The 18,539-nt window shown below is 49.2% G+C and overlaps 4 protein-coding genes across 4 annotated transcripts; 2 read left to right on the forward strand and 2 right to left on the reverse strand.

The window, feature by feature from the left end:
• Window positions 1-4,346: 4,346 nt before the first annotated feature.
• BO88DRAFT_406369 (catalase A) lies at window positions 4,347-6,917 on the reverse strand. Its single transcript, XM_025707135.1, has 6 exons — window positions 6,597-6,917; window positions 6,220-6,511; window positions 5,954-6,165; window positions 5,389-5,815; window positions 4,419-5,250; window positions 4,347-4,383 (listed from the first exon to the last, which is right to left on the reverse strand). The coding sequence occupies exons 1-5, from the start codon at window positions 6,828-6,830 to the stop codon at window positions 4,466-4,468; spliced, it is 1,950 nt and encodes a 649-aa protein (XP_025560935.1). The 5' UTR covers window positions 6,831-6,917; the 3' UTR covers window positions 4,347-4,383; window positions 4,419-4,465.
• Window positions 6,918-7,141: 224 nt separating this feature from the next.
• Window positions 7,142-9,722, forward strand: BO88DRAFT_489456 (uncharacterized protein; the record flags this gene model as incomplete). The annotated part of the gene is made up of 4 exons (XM_025712705.1): window positions 7,142-7,216; window positions 7,393-7,561; window positions 7,617-7,746; window positions 8,968-9,722. The coding sequence occupies 4 exons, from the start codon at window positions 7,142-7,144 to the stop codon at window positions 9,479-9,481; spliced, it is 888 nt and encodes a 295-aa protein (XP_025560936.1). The 3' UTR covers window positions 9,482-9,722.
• A 3,708-nt stretch (window positions 9,723-13,430) lies between these two features.
• BO88DRAFT_84315 (uncharacterized protein) lies at window positions 13,431-13,837 on the reverse strand. The gene has a single exon (XM_025713185.1). The coding sequence runs from the start codon at window positions 13,706-13,708 to the stop codon at window positions 13,463-13,465; it is 246 nt and encodes an 81-aa protein (XP_025560937.1). The 5' UTR covers window positions 13,709-13,837; the 3' UTR covers window positions 13,431-13,462.
• A 3,867-nt stretch (window positions 13,838-17,704) lies between these two features.
• Window positions 17,705-18,519, forward strand: BO88DRAFT_427293 (Ser/Thr protein phosphatase superfamily; the record flags this gene model as incomplete). The annotated part of the gene is made up of 2 exons (XM_025708995.1): window positions 17,705-18,144; window positions 18,168-18,519. 2 exons carry the CDS (start codon window positions 17,705-17,707, stop codon window positions 18,517-18,519), a joined length of 792 nt encoding a protein of 263 aa, XP_025560938.1.
• Window positions 18,520-18,539: the final 20 nt, after the last annotated feature.

The raw sequence follows: 18,539 nt of genomic DNA on the forward strand, positions 1-18,539 counted from the left end.
ATGATGATGATGATTCATACGCTGACCCCTCGCCTAGGCGACATGCAGGGATCCACTATCTATATCCTCAATGTACAACCATTGAACGCGAACGATTACTTTTCAGACAAATTTGGAGCCTCGTCAAGGCTTGTGGTGGCCTGTGCCTGGGGTTGTGTTCTGCCCCCTCGTGGCGCACGACTTCGGAACCTCTGCGATGCTTCCGCGAAATCCAGTACCGCCCCAAGGACGCTGCTGTCTGGCGGGACATCTTGTAGCCTACCTTCCCTACCGCGGCCTGCTCCTCCTAGCATATCTGATATATTATTGAACGTGCCTCCAATCTTGTGCCGTAGTTTTTATCGTAATGTGCGCAGTCGCGGGCAGTCAACCAAGGCGTGTACAACCGTCTCAGTCGCCCCGCACTCGCGCTGCTCATCTTCTCGGAAGCCCTGTCGTTTGCCGTATGTTGCCAGCCATGAGTGGCCGGTGCGAAGTTGAGTGAGCAGGTATGTTCGGTTTCGGGGGAGCGGGCCATACAGACGGCGAGACCTGCCATCCAGCATGTCTCGGTCGACATGGCGCAGGTGCCCTCCGTTTTTCGAGGTCCTCCTTTCTTGTTTCCACTCTTGGTAGATCTTACTGCGTATGTGTCCTTTCTCCCGTGAAAGAAGATGTTTGAAGGGATGTTTCTTTTCTGTGCCCACTGCGTCCTTGGCCAGCCGGTCGGCCGCCTCGTTTCCAGGGTCACCGCAGTGCCCCGGCACCCATTGTAGGCGCAGCGGGATTCCTCGGGCTTTCAGCTCGCTGGCCGAGTAGTGGATGGCTGGCCTGAATGATACACTGGCCTAATTTGTTCCATGAGTTCCTGATTACCTGTAGTGCTGACATACTACCGCTGAGGATCGTTGCGGGCTCTTGTTGTGTTGCTGTGTTCCCTCGATTCCTCTGTGCTAGCTGGAAGACTAGTTCAATGGCATAGTAGATCGCCATGAGCTCGGCGGCATAGTCTGACCAGTACTCCATCGAGCCGTTACTGACTTGTCGCGATTTCAGGACCTGCAGATTGCGGTTCAGAGCTACTGCTGCTGTACCCAGCTGGTTTTCCATTCCTGATGCATCCGAGAAGACCGCTACGCTTCGCCCTGAGGTCTATTTCGCTAGAGCTTGGGCCTGTGCTTTCTCTCGGTCTGGTTCAATCTCGATGTCAATAAAGGACTGCACCCGCCACGGTGCTTGTGGCCTTGGGTCGATGGTTTCCAGGGTCCGTAGACGCTTCAAGTCCATAATACGCATGGTTTCAGCTAATGGAAAACGCGCCATGTTGTATACATGTGTGCTGCGTTCCGTTGCTCGTTTTATAATTCTCCGGACCGAGTGATCGTCCGGCAGGGTGCTGAGACGGGCTGCTGTTATTTGTCCTCGCTGCTTCAGTCGCAAGAGGGTAGGCAGCATGTGGGATTCGACTTCAAGGGCGTCTGTGGACACTGTTCGGAAGGCAGAGAGGATCCGTATACGCGCCGTTCGCTGGACAGTCTCCAGAAGTCTCAGATGTGTTTTATTACGTAGCGGGTCGTGCCAGACGGTTGATGCGTAATTAATGTCTGGTATGACGCACGCTTGGTAGAGTTGGCGCATCTGCTCTGGTCGGAGATGCCTGAGCCCGTTCAGGGCGATGGTTCTTTTGGTTGCCTGTTTGACGGCCTGTTTTATATGGCCCTTCCATCGCAACTCTGTGTCGGAGATGATCCCCAGGAGTTTGGCTGTGTCCGCTGGTTTGATCACTTTGCCGTTCATGGTTTTCCCGCCCTTGCCACTGGCTGATTTGCACCGTGTCAGGTGGGCCAGCTTAGTTTTCTCTGCTGCAAATGACGCTCCCGCTCTCCGTGCCCCACTGCTCAATTCGGGGGAAATCCTCTTCTTGGATGTTTTTGATATTTTCCTCTGCAGACGTGCTCGTTCGCCAGCGGAAGTAGCCATCGATAAATGCCGATGCCCCGCCATTGCTGTCGACCGGTTGATCGACCAGATCCGAATCATAAAATCCAAATGGGATCGGTCATAGCGGGGCCCCTTGGGCTAGACCTGCATTCTCCAGACGTGTACTTTCCGTTCCAAAGTCATCAAGTGTCACACTGGCTTCTCAATTCTGCATGAAACTGAAGATCCACTGTCGGGCCTTTGATGGTAGCCCTTTTGCCCGAAGTCGCGCGTCGAGGGTGGTCTTATTGACCCCGTTAAAGGCGCCTTTCAGGTCGAATGCGACCAGAGTCACAACCCTAGACCGTACCCATGCTCGATCAACCGCGTTGGCGAGCACCAGCAGAGCTTGCTCGGTGTCTCATCCTGGTCTGCCTCCAAGTTGAGTGTCAGGAAGTAGCTTGTGTTTCTCTGCCCAGTATGAGATTCTTCGGGCTATAACAGCTTCGAGCAGCTTTCCCAGTGTGTTGAGCAGGGATATCGGGCGGTAGGCCCCGGGCACTGTGTAATTCGGCTTGCCAGGTTTGCGGAGAACAATGATCCGCGCCTGTTTCTATTCTCTGGGGTAGTAGCCTGAATCTACCGATCTTGTGAAGATGGTGGTGATTATTTCCTTCAGAGATGTCCAGAGATGTTTCCAGACCAGTGTAGGAATTCCGTCTTCTTGAGTTAAACACTTATCAGATTAGCGTTGTCTTGGGCTGATGCCATTCTTGATATACGGAACTAAACAAGCACTTTGGGACACCATATAAAATCAATTGTATCGCTATCCTTCGACTGCCTGTCTTTCTGGTACTAGAGAGACCATACAATCCCAAGCTGGTCAGAGAGCACGAATGCATAAAGGACGTACAAAAGATCCTACAGAATTATGTACTAAGTCAAAGTAGATTCTCTGATGGTCTGTGAATGGGTGGCTTCCCAATACTTGAACAAAATTGAACGGGCATGCTATATATAGCCGGAGTGGCCAGGAACCAGGGAGCGGGGCGGACGGGGGATGGTGAGGTTTCTGATGACAGGCGATTGCTGCTGGCGCAGGATTGGGCTGGTTTCAGGTAGTCAGGATGTAGCGTGGACCAGTAAAGGGCCGACTGATAACGCATGGGTAGACTAGATAGACTAGGTAGACTAGAGGAGATAGGGTAGACTGAAAAAAACCTGTCAGAATCCCTCCGTCTCTCTCCCCCTGTCTCCTTTTCTCCTTCCATACAAACTCTTCCATTTTTCTCGCTCTCACCGCCACTCACTCGTACTCCTATCTTGGCAGAGTTCCCCGTGCATAGGCGATGAAAGAATCGACAGCATTATTGATGATTCAGTCCTCGACTGCTCAGGTCTCAAACTTAGAATCCGACCAGCGCAGAGATTAGTTTCCCCTCCTTATCAGCCCATCCCTCGACTCCCTAGACCTTCTATATTGCATCTTATGTCGCACTTTGTGTTTCCCTATCAGTTCTGAAAGTCGTAAACCTGTTTGTTTGTCGTTCACACGCTCACTTGCTTTGCTAGACGCAAGGGGCCCCACCCTGATGTGGTTAATCAAGCCTGGCGGTTAATCAAGAACAATCAATCGGTTGGACACAAACCAGCCTCTTAACTACTATCTACCCGCCCGATCGATACGGGGTAATTTAAGTCCTTTGTTAGGTGACCAAAAAATTCCACTTTCTAACTCCGCGCCTCGTATTCTCTGATAAAGCCGAAGTTGAGTGGCTGGGAGCCGGGAGCCTGTTCTTTGGCTGCAGGGACACACTCCGGCTTCTTTTTCCTGTTTACTTTTTCCCCTGAATGCATATTTCATTGCGCAAGAAACGATACTGTAGATGTAAGTGTAATGTATTGTCGATCCATTACTGCCGCTTAATTTAAAAGATAAGAGTCAATAGTGGGGTATATCTGTGTATAACGACTGATGCCATTAGTTTAGTTTTTGCCGAATCCTGGTGGTGACTGTGTACCATGGACCGTTGGATACGTAATCTAACTATAACACTACAGGTTATCAACACATATTCATCTATCTGCGACGGTTCTAATCACTCCTTGATTTCTGAGATTGACCGCTGGAATTGTTGGATGCTGTCTGAATTGGACCAATATGTACAACACCAAATCAATATCCTAATTGCTGATAACCGGTTCCTCCAATACGTATGAATATTCAATCAAGTTCCTCAACCTCTATCCCAGCCCCTGTTGCATGGTTGCTACACACATGTTGTGTTAGCTAGCTAGGTGCTTACTAGGAGCCAGGGGAACCTGACATGGGTAGTACGTTTCATGCGGTGTAAAGTATTTGACGCATCGCGAGGATAATCTTGCAGGTGGTGAGAGATGCTACTGCTACGGAATGATGGTGTAGTTCCAATCCTTCCGATAACGTACCTTAAGTAGTAATTATCCTAGCATACATTTGCAGATACATCGATTACTCAATTCTCATAGACAAGATAATCCCATCATGACAATTTACACCGTCATCCGACTGGAAGCTTAAAGCCTACCACGCGACCGTCGAGCTCAGCCCATCCAGCTCGCGCTGGTAGTTCCGGTGCTGCGCGATCTGGTAGAAGAACATGCCCACGAAATCCTTGGCGCCCTTCGCAATCTCCACGCTCTCCTTAAAGCTCTCCGGCTTCTGCACGCCACCGGCCGTGACCACGCCATACCACTCCACGGGCTGTGCATTGGAGTTGGTAACCACTTGCACGTCCAGCACGCTACCCAGCGCCTCCTTCATTAGCTCGGCCGCTTCACCCATACCAGCCAGTGGCTTGAGGTGGCCAAACGTCTCAGCAATCCAGTACCGAATCTGCCCGTTCTTCCGCAGCGTCTCCACGTGTGGTCCACCGGGAATGAACGTCGCATCAAACATGGTCGATCGCTGTCCATCGTACTGGTGGTCGGCAATAATGCCCTGTAATGTCTCCTTCGATTCACCGTCAGCATAGATGGGCGACCGCTTGGTGCCGATAACGAACAGCAGGGCACCCGCCACCTTCACGGCAGTCTGAATCCCCTTGTAAGCCACCGGGTCGTATCTGTCGCCAATCATGATAGCAATGCGTCGACTGGCAATGGTTGGAGTCTTGGGAGGAAACTCGGTCTGGGAAAGATAGATAGTCTTCCGGCCGTGGTTGGCCATGAGGGCCTTCTGGAGAATCAGGGCGCCCACAACTTCCGCCACCTGCTGCGCCAGGGTCAGGTTGATCTCAGCCAGACACTTGCCCGCCATGCGCTCGTAGACGATGTGATCATCGCAGTGGTCCAGCTCAAAACCGAAAGCTTTGACGATGTGCAGCTTTTCATGCTCCGACATGGAATTATAAAAGAGTTAGGCCTGGGAATAGTGTTCGCGGAACTTGGGGCTCAAAGCGCGCCTCTTGCTGCCTTGTGCCGGCTCCGGATAGGACTCGAAGCCACCACCCTGGGGAGCGGGTTCGTCGGGCTTCGCCGCCTCGAAGCGGTTGGGCCAGTAGTTGATACTACCCTTAGTAATGCGGTGCTTCATGGCACCATCGCGATTGTGATTCAGCACGGGGCAGACAGGGCGGTTGATGGGCAGCTCCTCCCAATTAATTCCGAGACGGCTAATCTGGGTGTCAAAGTAGGAGAAGTTGCGGCCCTGGAGGAGAGGGTCATCAGAGAAGTTGATACCGGGAATAATGTGCGAGGTATAGAATGCGACCTGCTCTGTCTGCGGGAAGAACTCATCCACGTTGCGGTTGAGCTCGAGCACACCAATGGTGCGGGGCGGAACCAGATCCTCTGGCCAGATCTTGGTCGCGTCAAGAATATTGAATTCAAAGTCATCCTGTTTCTCCTCAGGGATGGTCTGGATTAACAGATCCTATTTCGGATAGGCGCCGTTGTCAATGGCCTCCATCAGATTCTTACGATGAAAGTCGGGATCTTGACCCGCCAGCTTCAGGGCTTTATTCCAGACGAATGAATGTACTCCTAGGTGAGGCGTTTAGATAAACTTAACCAAGTAGCGCTTGCCCTCCTTGTTGATGAGCAAGAAGGTGTTAACACCAAACCCTTGCATCATCCGGTAGGACTGGGGGATCGCGCGATCCGACATGGCCCACATGAACATATGAGTGGCTTCTGGGTGCAGGTAGCAAAAGTCCCAGAAGTTATTATGGGCGGTCTGCGCTTGAGGAACCTCATTGTGGGGTTCGGGCTTGACAGCATGGACTGCGCCAAATTAGCCAGGTCAGGGACAGGCAAACGGGTTGGGATGAGTTGTACCGAAATCAGGGAACTTGATGGCATCCTGGATGAAGAAAACCGGGATGTTATTTCTAACCAGGTCCCAATTACCCTCGTCGGTGTAGAATTTGGTCGCGAACCCACGAACATCACGCACCGTGTCGGCGCTTCCCTTGCTACCCTGCACGGTGGAAAAGCGGACGAAGACTGGTGTATTCCGCGATGTATTAGTTAGGACCTTGGCATAGGTGACGTCCTCGCAGTTCTCAAGTAGCTTAAAGTTTCCGAAAGCGCCGGTTCCACGGGCATGAACAACACATTCGGGAATCCGCTCGTGGTCAAATCAGTGAATCTAGGATACGATCAGCCACTGAACACCTCTCCATATTATCAACACAGGCATGTTGAAAAAATACCTTTTCGCGCGCAATCTGATCCTCCAGTAGCGATGGACCTGTGCAGCGGTCGTCGACTGACCGCAGCCAGTTGTCGGTATTGCTAATGGGCACGCCGTGGTCGGTGGTCTGACGCTGGTTAGTAGTGACATCAACCAGGTCGCGCTCTAAGTCGACCGTCTTCTTATTCTTAGAAGCAGCCGTCATGACGGCTTCATGAGCCTTTTCAAGCCCTTCGGCAATGACCGTGGTCATGGTGAAACTGTGGGGTTGCTGGGAACAAAGCTAGTGGTAAGGGGACTCGAGAAGAGCTAGTAGATGGCAACAGAACAATTCCAGCGATCAGGGGTCGAGCCTAGGTTATGTATAACAATAGAGGATCGTCGAAGCCCTGCCCAGTTCTGCGAGCCAGCTAGACATCCTCTGTAATGAGGGCTGCCGGATTGGCTGTCTGGCACGTAACCATGACGGTGCGACCGAGACGTCACCGTGACCACTTTTTTCCCCAGATCCTCAAACTGCTTAGAAATGCTGCAGGCTGATCCACAGGTTTCGAGAGTCTAGGCATGGAGCCAAATCAGGCTGTCTTCTCACGGACGAGTGGTGCTCGGGGGCGCTTATTGGAGTGTCCAGTGGCGGTGGTAGGAGGTGATGTTATGTTATTATTCAAGTCGGTCCTCATCGGCAAATGCGGTCCGTTAAGCTAAGGACCGTGATACATTCGCCATCCATCATCCACCGCATCATTTGCAATTTCCAAGGATTGCTGAACCCTGAAGCTTGAATCTCGGCAGATCGCGCTGACGCGCTGCGAAAGGCAAATGTTCCGCAGCCTTCGCTGCTGACTCACGACCCTCGACGGTGTCCCCGACTGGGGTTTGCGGAAGGGCAACTACGGGCCCTCCATGGTCGTCATCGTGTGCAGGCGGGAGCCACGGTGCTTCCTCCTACTGATCGCTGGTGGACGGTTGACCTCTATGAGGACGGTGTGTGTTGTACGATCCATGGCTCCATTGTCCAGAGGGCTGACTATCATCGTAGATATTGGTGAAGAACTGAAGACCTCTCTCGTAGAGGAATATGCAAACCAGAAGAAACCGACCGACGGGGAAATTTATCGTAAGATTCGGCAGTACGAGGGTGAGGGTAATGAAGCTTTCCGGAAGTGCTGGTTTGTCCGGCTGTCATCCAGCAATAAAGACCGCTTGGATCAATAGATAAGAGAAAAAACCGTCGTCTTCGGCGAGTCTTCGATCGCTTACTGCCAAATCCGGGGCTCTGGCCACATGGGATGAGGATCAGTATGCTCCACCGATTGATCGCCACATGTTGCGTTGAAGTGGGTTTTTGATCCCGTTTTCCCACCTTGATAATCAATTTCTCACTATTCTGTAGGAGATATTAGATTGCCTCATTCATGTCACAGAGTTCTGGTTCTTTATAGTTGACTCCGATCCTGTTTCAATGAAGAAAATTGATTCGGATTTTGTTGACGCCTTGCAGTTGCTGGCACCAGGAAAATCCCGGACCCATGCGAAAAAGGCCTGTGGATTGGGCCTTAGTGGCCAGACGTTCGCGGAATTCAGCGAGGAAGAGTGAAGGATGATTTGGAGTCGAATGAAAGACTTCGATGGGCTCATTCCGTCCTTGTACATTTTTTTGAGGATTTCAAGTTTTCAGAAAGTCCGACACCATCACTAGCCTTTTTGTCCGCCGCTGTGTCTATATCGCGTTCTTTGGAGAACCTGCACGACCTGCACGACCTGGACACGCTGAAAACGATCGAACCGGAGGGTCTCCCGGAGACTATCCCGGGTCACCACTTTTCGTCGAAGGGGACGCTCCCTCGGGTGATTACTTGCCCATGGACGCGGAGAGGCAGAATGCGGAGCCCTCGAATCAGGATATGTCAAATCAAGAACATTCATCCCAAGTGCTTTGTGAAGGATTACCAGGAGAGGGCCAAAGTAGCATTGATTTGCGGATGGCGCTTACACCGCACGTCATGCATGGCCCTGGTTCCCCAAAAGAAGCAGACATTCATAGTCGCTACACGAGGAATTCCGCTGAAACTCCTCCATCTGAGCCGGACTTGAAAGACATAACAACACCCGAGGTGCAGCACTCAAACTATGAACTTGCAAGTCAGCAGTGGATTGATCTCCATCACAGGCACAGTCCAGGGAACCGGAAGGCAGCCAATGTTCCGATGTTCACCTCGCTAGCAGGCAACAGGTGTTGGTTGAGTACCTTGATCAACTGTTGAGGGCCCAGGGAGAAGTGGAACGACTGGACGAAGAAAGAGAGCACGAGCGGCTCGAGGAGGAACTTGGTCTTTCTAACCAAGAACGTCCAGTGTCGAAAGAGTCACCTAGATCTCACGAGGGACAAGTTTCGTCGCCGAGGACCCCGCGGACGAGCCACCGGAGGTGACGCCTACTGAGGAGCCAGGCTTGACACAGGGCCCCATCTCTGAACCTACTCAAAGTCCTCCACAAACTGGCCAGCCCGCTGGGCAGGCACCAGTATCATCAGATTACGTCAATATCTCCTTTTGGTCTTTTGGACGAGATGAGTGGAGGCAGTCCGACTGTCTTCGAGTGAATCCTTCCGACCCATCACCGGTGTCACGGATCGCACGGAAGTATTCGTGGAAGAACTATTCGCTGTATGATAAAACCCTTCAGAGCCTCAGCCCCGCGCAGTGTTATCGCGCAGCGACTGTTGACGGCAATAATGCCATCTTCCTGATCTCTGAGCATGAGGAGCAAAGGCTCGCAGCTGAGGGCCGACTCAACAAGGACAGGCACCTTCTATTCTTGGTCTCCCAGGTCCGGGATCGAGCGGAAACCCAGCCGAAATCACCCAATAAACGTCACTGTTCTACGTCGCTCGGGAGAGTGTGAGAGGATTCTCAGGATTGGTTATAGATATGTGGCTCTATATAAGGCTTTTGTATACATATGAGCTGTATTGGTTCGAGAATGACGTCTCCGAGCGGCTAGCAGTACAAGAAAAGCCTTTTGTACTGCCCTACGACACGTATGGATATTTTACGTAGCGATACTCAAGCAGCAACTTATGGGAATAAGTTGATATGTGAATGATCAAAAGTGATTTTGGGACATGGAAGTATCAGACCAGGAGGAGTCTTCCAGGACGGAATGGCTCTCATGAAGATCCTCTTGTGAGGAAAATAGCCGCGTGAGAAATTTTCTGATATCTAAATACAAATAAGAGGCATACAGTCATGTGAAACACCTCTTCGAAACCCAAGCCTTCTAGAAACCTCGACTTATAGCCATAACGATCATAAAACGTCGTGTATAGAAGCATACAGCATGAGCTGTGGCTGCTGCATTCGTCTTTGAGACTCAGCGGAGGACAATTCTTCAGCAAGACTCTGTTATTTTCTCCTAGCTAATTCTGTAGCTCAATTTATCACCACAGCGCCGACATCTTGGTACAGTAGTGGGCCTTCTCTTGAGGGCCTAATGGGGCGGATTCTCATTGGTTACGAAGCAACCCCCCGCAGTCGGCTTTGCCATACCAAAAGTATTCGCTGATTGGCCTCCTCACCTGACAAAATGGGTCACTGCGTACATCCCGCAGTGCCCTCACAGTTCCTCGATCTCTACCGCTGCGGTCCGACGAACCTATTCTTTGATTCTGCCGTGGCCCATGCCTGCGTAGTCTCCTGTCGTGTTGTCAGCCTACCAAAGATGCTAAAGTGGCGTTCCGGAAGCTGTCTCAAAGGGGACGATCGTGCCCTGTAGTGTCTTAGTTTCTTGCGTCGATATGGAGTACTCTTTCAAAACAACCAAAAAGAAGAAAAATCTATGGAAACTTGGTCGCTTACCTGTAGCAGCGCCACCTAAACCGTAGCGAATTTTTTCTCGTGGCAACAAGTCAAAACGAGCTCTTGTTGTCATTTGGTGTGTATACAGGCTTGCTGCAACTCCCACTTAAGCAGACTAGTATCTGCAAGGAAGGCTCAAGGGTATTATAGAAACATCTTCCAGCCCAACAATGCATTATCCTCACTTGGCCTAGAGGTATTGACTCGGCCTCAAGGCGGGAGGTTTTCTCACTTCAGTAAAAGGTCTGGCGAAGCTTAGGACGCGGAAAGTCACTTCAAATGGCATTTCTTTATAACGCTTCGAGAAAGAGGATGGTCACTCGACAGGACACTGGCACACGAAAGCTGGCTGCCTTTGATGGGTCCGTGAAGATGACTTTATATAGACCGCGCACTTCAATGCCAAGCATGATGCTCTATACCTGATTAAGAACACTATACCAGCCGGGCAATTTTACAAATATCAATGTCCCGCAACTTCTTATGGCACATACCCGTTCCAAAGAAGACGGTTCAATCGAATACCTGACCATGCCCACCCGGTGAAATTTTTCACCACTTTTCCACCGGCTCCAGCTGCCCTTTCCCTTGGTCTGTAGGACATATAGATCCCCAGGCCCGGGTTATGATAGACCGCGATCCGGCCTCTCAAAGGACCCACCACATTTTGCATGAAAAACAGACGGTCACCTACAAGTTCGTCAATTCCTACTAAGCGTGAGGCCGTGTTCTGATGCTGGTCAAATGAAGAAATAGAATCGGGGTGTTCAAGTTTCGGCACCCAGTGAAGATTCGTCGAAAAGAAAGGGCAATTTTGTCTCTCCACTCAACCATTCACGTACCATCCGGGAAGCCGTGGTTTCAGTCGAACACAGCCCTGGCTGGTCATCTTTAGGAAGTTGCACCTTGTTCGAACCATACACCTACCTTTTTCTGACCCAACCGGGCTCTGCTTTGCACATAGCCTGGTTAGAGTACCTTGTTGGTGCGAGGTCTTTCACCCAGCTACCAGACGGGCACTCTTCACACGGACACTCTTCGAGGGCCTATTGTGCACTGCCATCACCCAATTGAATGGACATATCCTCCGACTGAACATTATACTTTGCCGTGTCACTTGAGATGAGGAGAGATTGGAGGTTGATTATTGCCTCCATGAATAACCCGCGCATCAATCTCGTTGATATGACCCAGGTCAACGTTGGACGGTGTTTCCGAGCACAGAGGCGTCCAACGAGAGCTTTCCTCAAACGCCCGGCCATCTAGCTGAAAGTTGGGTGTGAGTAACTAGCTAGTCCATAACTTGCTTTATATCCAGGTCTCTTATGGGGCCTTGGCCGCAGGCAAGGAATCTGTCTAGGCGTGTATGAAGAAATCCAGCTTGCTATTAACCTAGAAGGCAAATAAACATTTTATGGAAGAGGCCTTCCAAGCTAATCTTTATCTGCTTGATCTTCGAAATCAGACGCTAATAGCTATATAGTATACTAACATAGTCTCCCTAACGATGAAGATCGAGCAAGGCTAATATAGTTATTAATTGCTCTTCTACTGTGGAAATACCGTATTCACGCCAAGCTCTCGCCAGAACTGGGCTGCACTCATGCTTTCATGCTAATTAATTATGGAATAATTCTTCTTATCTAGGGAGAGTAGTATGCTTGAATATAATAATTTATTCTGCTTCTGCCACTTAGCAACTTTGATTGGGTTATATAAAGGAGGTGTCTCCTTGCTATTAACTAATATAGACTTTGCCTTAATCTAGTGCGCCTCCAGAAAAAGATTATCTTGCTATATAGTATAATTCTCTGAACCTTTAAGTATTATTAGGTTATAGTTGGCAAATTACTCTTTTATAAGCTTCCTTATCTATTCTTGCTCTTACTTAGCACGTCCGTTTAAGAGGTTAATATAGGCGGATCTTAAGGTGCAGTTAAACGTCCTTGGATTTAGTTAATCTGGTCTTGCAATTGTTATATTAAGTTATTATTGTCTGGGGACCTAGAATCGATTCTTCATTGCTGTCTAGTGGATTAGGGGTATCCTCCAGCTTAAATGGCTTAGGTTGCTTAGTCAGATCCAAATGGTTGTTGGCTGATTATGGTGTCTGGGGATCCTGATATAATCAGTTTCTAGTTAACATCTTGAATGGTACTGCGGATCCTCCGCCTCTTTTTGGTTTGTTGTTTGGCATAACTATTAGTGCCTGTTTGTTCGGGCCTTATTCAGGGGCTTGGTTGTTGTGCTTCTCTCCCCCTTAAATCTAGGACAGGGGATTTCCATACACTTTAGCAAAGAACTAATCGGTCATCCTCTATATAGCCATACGTAATTAAGGACTTCCTTTCCCTCGTTAGGCGTTATAACCTGTGAAGCGATGGATGCTTGTCCATTGGATGGGACCAGGTTGGCTCTGGTTTCTTACTAAAGAATGATTAATCAAGGGAGCTAAACTTAAAGGGGCGTGGTCACATTCTAACAGACTAATAGAGGCATGTGACTATTTGTCAAGACCCTAATGCTTACATCACAATAGTTGGGGTGAGCATGTTCACCCCGCTCATGCCCACTAATGTGACAAGATCGCCTATAGACTCTAGCATACATGGAACATAATGCTGTATTCAGCCATCGCTGCTCTTCAATTATAATTCAGGATTGTTAGCCTACAAACTCCGCGCAGCACACTCTATTCATCACATTTTAAGGTAATATTATTGGTAGGCGAGGTCACGTGGCTAGAACCCGCTGTCGGAACATACGGACGTCCCCTTCCGCCTGCCCTGGGGTTCGACCTCGCTTAGTCATCACTTAGTAAGCAGTTACACCTAAATAGCTGGCCTAAGGGCCACCCAATAGGAGAACAATCGGTCGCTTCCCACAAGTGTTGAATATCACGTGATGTCACATTAGCAGGGATTGGGAACAGAGATATATATTTGAGGCATCCCGCCCCTGTAAGGATAGAAGTGAAAAAAAAAAAAAAAAAAAAAAAAAAAAAAAAAAAAAAAAACCTAACAATCAATCAATTTATTCTCACTTCAACACGCCTAGGACGACAGAGCTCTGGGTACCTAGAGCAAGGCCCACTATGAGACTTATTTGCATCTTCTGGAGGTTTCCGGTTATTGCAAGTTGCGTCCACAGGAGAGCTAGAATTTGCCCACAGAGCCGTCAGTTTGTTCCTGAAGTCTCCCCTCCCGCACCTGCCTGTGAAGAGCTTATGGAACAGATCAAGACGGTCCTGCTCCTCTTCATCACACGGTAACATATAGACTCCTCTCCGATATCCCAGATATGTGCGGCCGTTTTATTCGAGGAAGAGACTTCTATCCAAAGACCTAAGACAGATAAATAATGGTAGACAAGGGTCAGTCACTCACTGAGTGAATATAAATGACGTATAATCAGCACTTCAGGTGTGATAAATTTCCGGGGGAGGAGTGGGGTTGGTTGAAGGAGGAGCTGGAAGGAAATGAAGATAAAGTGAGGGCAAGGAAGAGACCAGGGAGAGATACTTGCTATAAGAATGGCTCATGCTTGGAGACCCATTGCATACCAAGTACTCGCTGCTGGTTGGGGCTTTTCTGGAGGGTTCTTGGTCGGTAATGAAGCGAATATCCATAGCGTCCGGCTTTTGTCCGAAACCGCGCATTCTCATAAGATGCTGCGACTTAGAAAGGTGAAGTGGTCGCGAGACGGCGAAGCCAAGATGACTGGCTGATGCAAACCCCGACCGTTCCCAGATATGAAATTCGGGATATCAAAGAGTTAGTCCACAGGGAATCTGTCTTGTCCTGCTAAGAATATGACTGAACTGAATACATTCGTAAAGTGACCAGTATCATTGCCGGCGAAAGAATACTGACTTTAGCCAACAGAAACTAAGAGTCAGGTAGCGCAGAGTAAGGTGAAGTTCGGTTCCGCAGATAGATCCAAGAAAGTAAGGTCGATCATCACGTGGTTAGAGCTCGATAACCATCAGGTTGGCTCTACGCTTCGGCGACCGTAGCCAAAATAAGGCCTATGATCACTCTTTTTACTCTACTTCCTTGAGCGAGTGCATGCATTCCGCTGGTCATTGCAGTGTGTCTAATCATAACAAATAGTTATGGGTCTTCTCATTGTTCTCCCCCTTTGACGTCTTCGGCTGTAGCTGAGTCATCATCAGTTGTGTAGGATTGGAGTCAAAATCCTTCTCCGTTTTCTGAGTCGGCCCATTTATCCTAGGATATCGAAAATCTGAGTAACCATATGATCTCGTCCTCATGGCTTGGCTCTTTGGCTCCGTGGCTTAGTCATCATGGAGATTTTCCTAAGTATCTAACCAACCACATAGATCAGGAATCCATTGTTTGCCAGAGCTCACAAGGCTGAGTCATCATCATGATTTATCTCAGCATGCATAAAGAGTTAGGAGATGGACCGAGTGGAGCGCAATAATTTAGCGGTTACTCTGGGATTCGAGCAGTACCCAGTTTAAGATTGTTGGCCAGCAATCCATGCGCGACATAAAGACCGGGACAATAAGCCCACTAGGTAAGTGATCCAATATAGACCACGATTGAGAGACCGAAATCGGGAAAAGGCAACAAGCCGACGGTTACAAGCCGTATCGGGCCATGGGACACTACCGCAGAAAAGCCAGCGCCCACAAGCAGGAGCATTCAAGCCGAAGCTTCCTGCCCAGGGACGGAAAGCTAGTGACTTTGGTCCCAGTCCTTAGAAGAGTCGTCCGCAATCCTGGTCGGACCTTGGGCCGCGGACCGTGAGCCAACTTGGCCTGCGCACAGCCAACTGGCGTCCCGAACGGTTCGCTGTCCACGTGGGCTACTGATCTGAAGCTCATGGTTCACGCTGTTCCCTCAGAGTACTGCTGCTCGCCTAAAGTGACTACTGTCATAGAAGTTCAATCGTAACGCCAGGGTCGATTTCAGCCAGCCTAATATTTGCCACTAACCCCATGCTAAGGCTTTGACTCACCTGGCTTGCAGCATCATCGACACTCCTTCGAGTAGGCTTGTGAAGGGACAGGCTGGTAGGTAGGAATAAATGAACATCATGAGAAGCTCGCTCTGGTATGGCATGAATTATGGGAATTTCTGCTGAGGAATGCACCAGGCAATGTCTTTCGCAATCTCCGACCGTAGTGCTTATCCGACCATAAGAGCCTTCGCCGAATCACTAGTCAAAGAATGTTCTTGATGCTCTATGCAGACGTGCCAGTGCGCAGCGGATGCTTAGGCATTTTGAAGGCTCGGCTACAATCACTACTCAGGGCATTTGAATCAATATGCCCGGCCGAGGCGCATACGATACCACAGGGGTGAAAAAGCCAGGAGCACCACCTCCGCCGCCATCAACTCGGTAGACAAATCACGTGACTGTGATGCTAGGTGATCAGACAATAATGGATAAGGGGAGCTTTCTTGGTGCCGAACATTCTCCGGATCTAGGTCCACGCGCCCAGATCCGAGATGTCTCCACGGCCATTGCCTCAGGCCATTATGGCCAGGCTACGCCGCCCGAGCCCTACCGCTTGACTCCACGAGCCCCGGTTGCTGTTCTGCCGTTCTTTGTTCCTGTTGAAAATAAGTAGTCTTTGGATAACCAAATAGAGCCTTTTCCTAAATTTTTATAACCAGTGTAGCAGCCATCGCTTGTGGCCCTACTACCCTTGGATGGGAGGGGCTACTACCATGGAGGCGGCCTAATGGGTATGCACCTGTGCTGCGTGCTTATCCTTGGTGAAAAGAATAGGTGATTGTGAACTGGCATCCCGTGCGCCGGCGTTTGAGACTGACACTAGTATGGTACTTCATCCCTGACCTCTATTCATTTATACCGTGTTAGCTGAAGCAGAGAGCACCCTTATATTCTATTATTATAAGAGATGGGCTATGATGTTTATTTAGATTGTCTGTCTACCATCCTGTTTCTTCTTTCGCATACAAATTGGATCGCTGTTATTTAATGTTGTCACCCCAGCTCACCCTCTCCGCGCGTCCTCTCAGCCGACCGGCTGTTATAAGAGGAATGGAAACTGCACACATCTGTTTCGCACCTTTACAAGCTTGGATCCCCCATTGCCTGGCAGTGTAAGACAAGACTGATATCCGCCATGGCAGCATGACCACGAAGAATACAGAAACGTCTTTCAGATAGCCCGAAATCAAAGCGCCAATAATAAAGTCGCCGAAAATATAACTTGTTCTTTAAATCCTTCGAGTACTGTCACGAGTGTGATGCGGATATATTCATCATGGTCCGAAACAAGAAAACTGGCTAAATCTTATTCTTTAACTCCGACAGCAACTGGCCCCCATCACTGGAGGAGCTGGTACAATATTCTCTATAGCAATATTGTGAGTACTATTCTAATAAGATGATTTATAGGCCTCGTATTATCCAAGCCGAAACAGATCACGTGGAAAGAACTAGCTGCCAGATACGCGATCAAAGAGTCGCAGAACGTGCTGAGTGACCAGCCACAAGCCCGGGGAACTGAAAAAGTTCGTAGTGCTGTAGCGGGGTCGAGAAATGAGAGTGAGATTGTGGCATATAGAATAGAATGCGAAGGCCCCGGAACCGCGAACGATACTAGAGTTTGCAGTTGAGCCTCAACTGGTAAAGCAGATAGTATATACCCTGATTATAATGTTACCTGGGTCTTTGTCGCGAGGGTTTGGATTGCTTCGTTTCTACTAAACGGAATAGCACTGATGACTATTGAGCTCCGAGCCTACTCCAGCATTTCTGCTGTATTGTTGTATTGTTCACTATAGACCTTATTGACTAGATAGTCAAGGCCATGCTGCCTAGTTTTTAGCTGGAGATCTCAATAGAGTATGTTAATTATTCCAGTCCAGCTGTGCTCCGTTTCCTATCTCATACTCTACTCTAAGCTTGTCCAGGTCTTCGGGCTACATTTGCTATACTAGTAAATTATCTAACCAGACTACTTTGTCAGGTCTGAAGATTAATCTGGAATGTGTCTTTATCTGAAAAGATAGTAGTAGTAAAGCTAGAGCCTGAGGTATAAAGCAGATATGGATTGAAATAGGACGCCTCATGGTGAGCTGATTATATATGTGATGTTCCGAGGTCCTGGGCTTGAAGCGCCGGTTCTATTTGGAAAGCTCCAATGCCTCAGGCAAGGCAGGTCATCTGACCCACCTTGCTGGCCAAGCACTAGTCACATCTATATATTTGGCGCCGCTCCCTCACATTTTCTCATCTGATCAAGTCGCGTTCCATGTTGCCGCCCATGGCAAATATACAACTTCAAGTCCTATCGGATCTCCACCTGGAATCTCTAGATGCCTATGATATTTTTAGTATCGAACCCAAGGCCCCGTTTTTGGCATTGCTAGGCGACATTGGATATGTTAAGGATGAGGGGTTTGTTCCGTTTCTCCGCAGACAGCTGTCCATCTTCCAGGTTGTCTTTATGGTTCTAGGAAATCATGAAGCCTACCATAGCAGTCGGACAGAGACAAAGTCTAATTTGGAACGTTTCAAAGAGGAACTAGATGAGGCGTCTCGGAGAGGTGAGGCGCTTGGGAAATTTGTTCTGCTCGACCAAACGCGGTACGATATCTCACCAACACTTACCATTCTCGGCTGCACATTTTTCTCTTATATCACCGAAGAACAAATGGAAAGTGTCAGCTTTGGTCTGAACGATTTCTACCACATTCGCGATTGGTCGGTCGAAGCCCACCGAGAAGCGCATGCTGCGGATATTTCCTGTTGAATGCTGAAATTGACTCGATTTCGCGCTTGGAGCCTGGCCGAAAAGCCATCATCTTGACACATTATTGTCCATCAACGCATGAAGAAGTCGTCGACCCTAGACATAACAACAGCAAACTTTCTTCTGGGTTCATGACGGACCTTTTAAATGAGCAGTGCTGGCAAAGTGAAATTGTTACACTCTGGGCCTTCGGACACACCCATTTCAACTGTGATTTCCGAGACGTAACGACAGGGAAAAGAGTGATGACAAACCAGAGAGGCTATTACTTCTCACAGTCTACGGGATTCAATGCGGAAAAGGTGGTGGAACTGAAAGATACCTAAAGGCGACTCTTCAGTCCTTA

The sequence above is a fragment of the Aspergillus vadensis genome (genome assembly GCF_003184925.1).
Source record: "Aspergillus vadensis CBS 113365 unplaced genomic scaffold BO88scaffold_18, whole genome shotgun sequence".
Taxonomy (NCBI): Eukaryota; Fungi; Ascomycota; class Eurotiomycetes; order Eurotiales; family Aspergillaceae; genus Aspergillus; species Aspergillus vadensis.

Coding starts and splice junctions, on each gene's coding strand:
- BO88DRAFT_84315 (XM_025713185.1), bottom strand. CDS start 13,708: ATGTTACCGTGTGATGAAGAGGAGCAGGACCGTCTTGATCTGTTCCAT.
- BO88DRAFT_406369 (XM_025707135.1), bottom strand. CDS start 6,830: ATGACCACGGTCATTGCCGAAGGGCTTGAAAAGGCTCATGAAGCCGTC. Junction 6,166..6,219: donor CATCAAGTTCCCTGATTTCG/GTACAACTCATC, acceptor AATTTGGCGCAG/TCCATGCTGTCAAGCCCGAA. Junction 5,816..5,953: donor AGGAGGGCAAGCGCTACTTG/GTTAAGTTTATC, acceptor TATCCGAAATAG/GATCTGTTAATCCAGACCAT.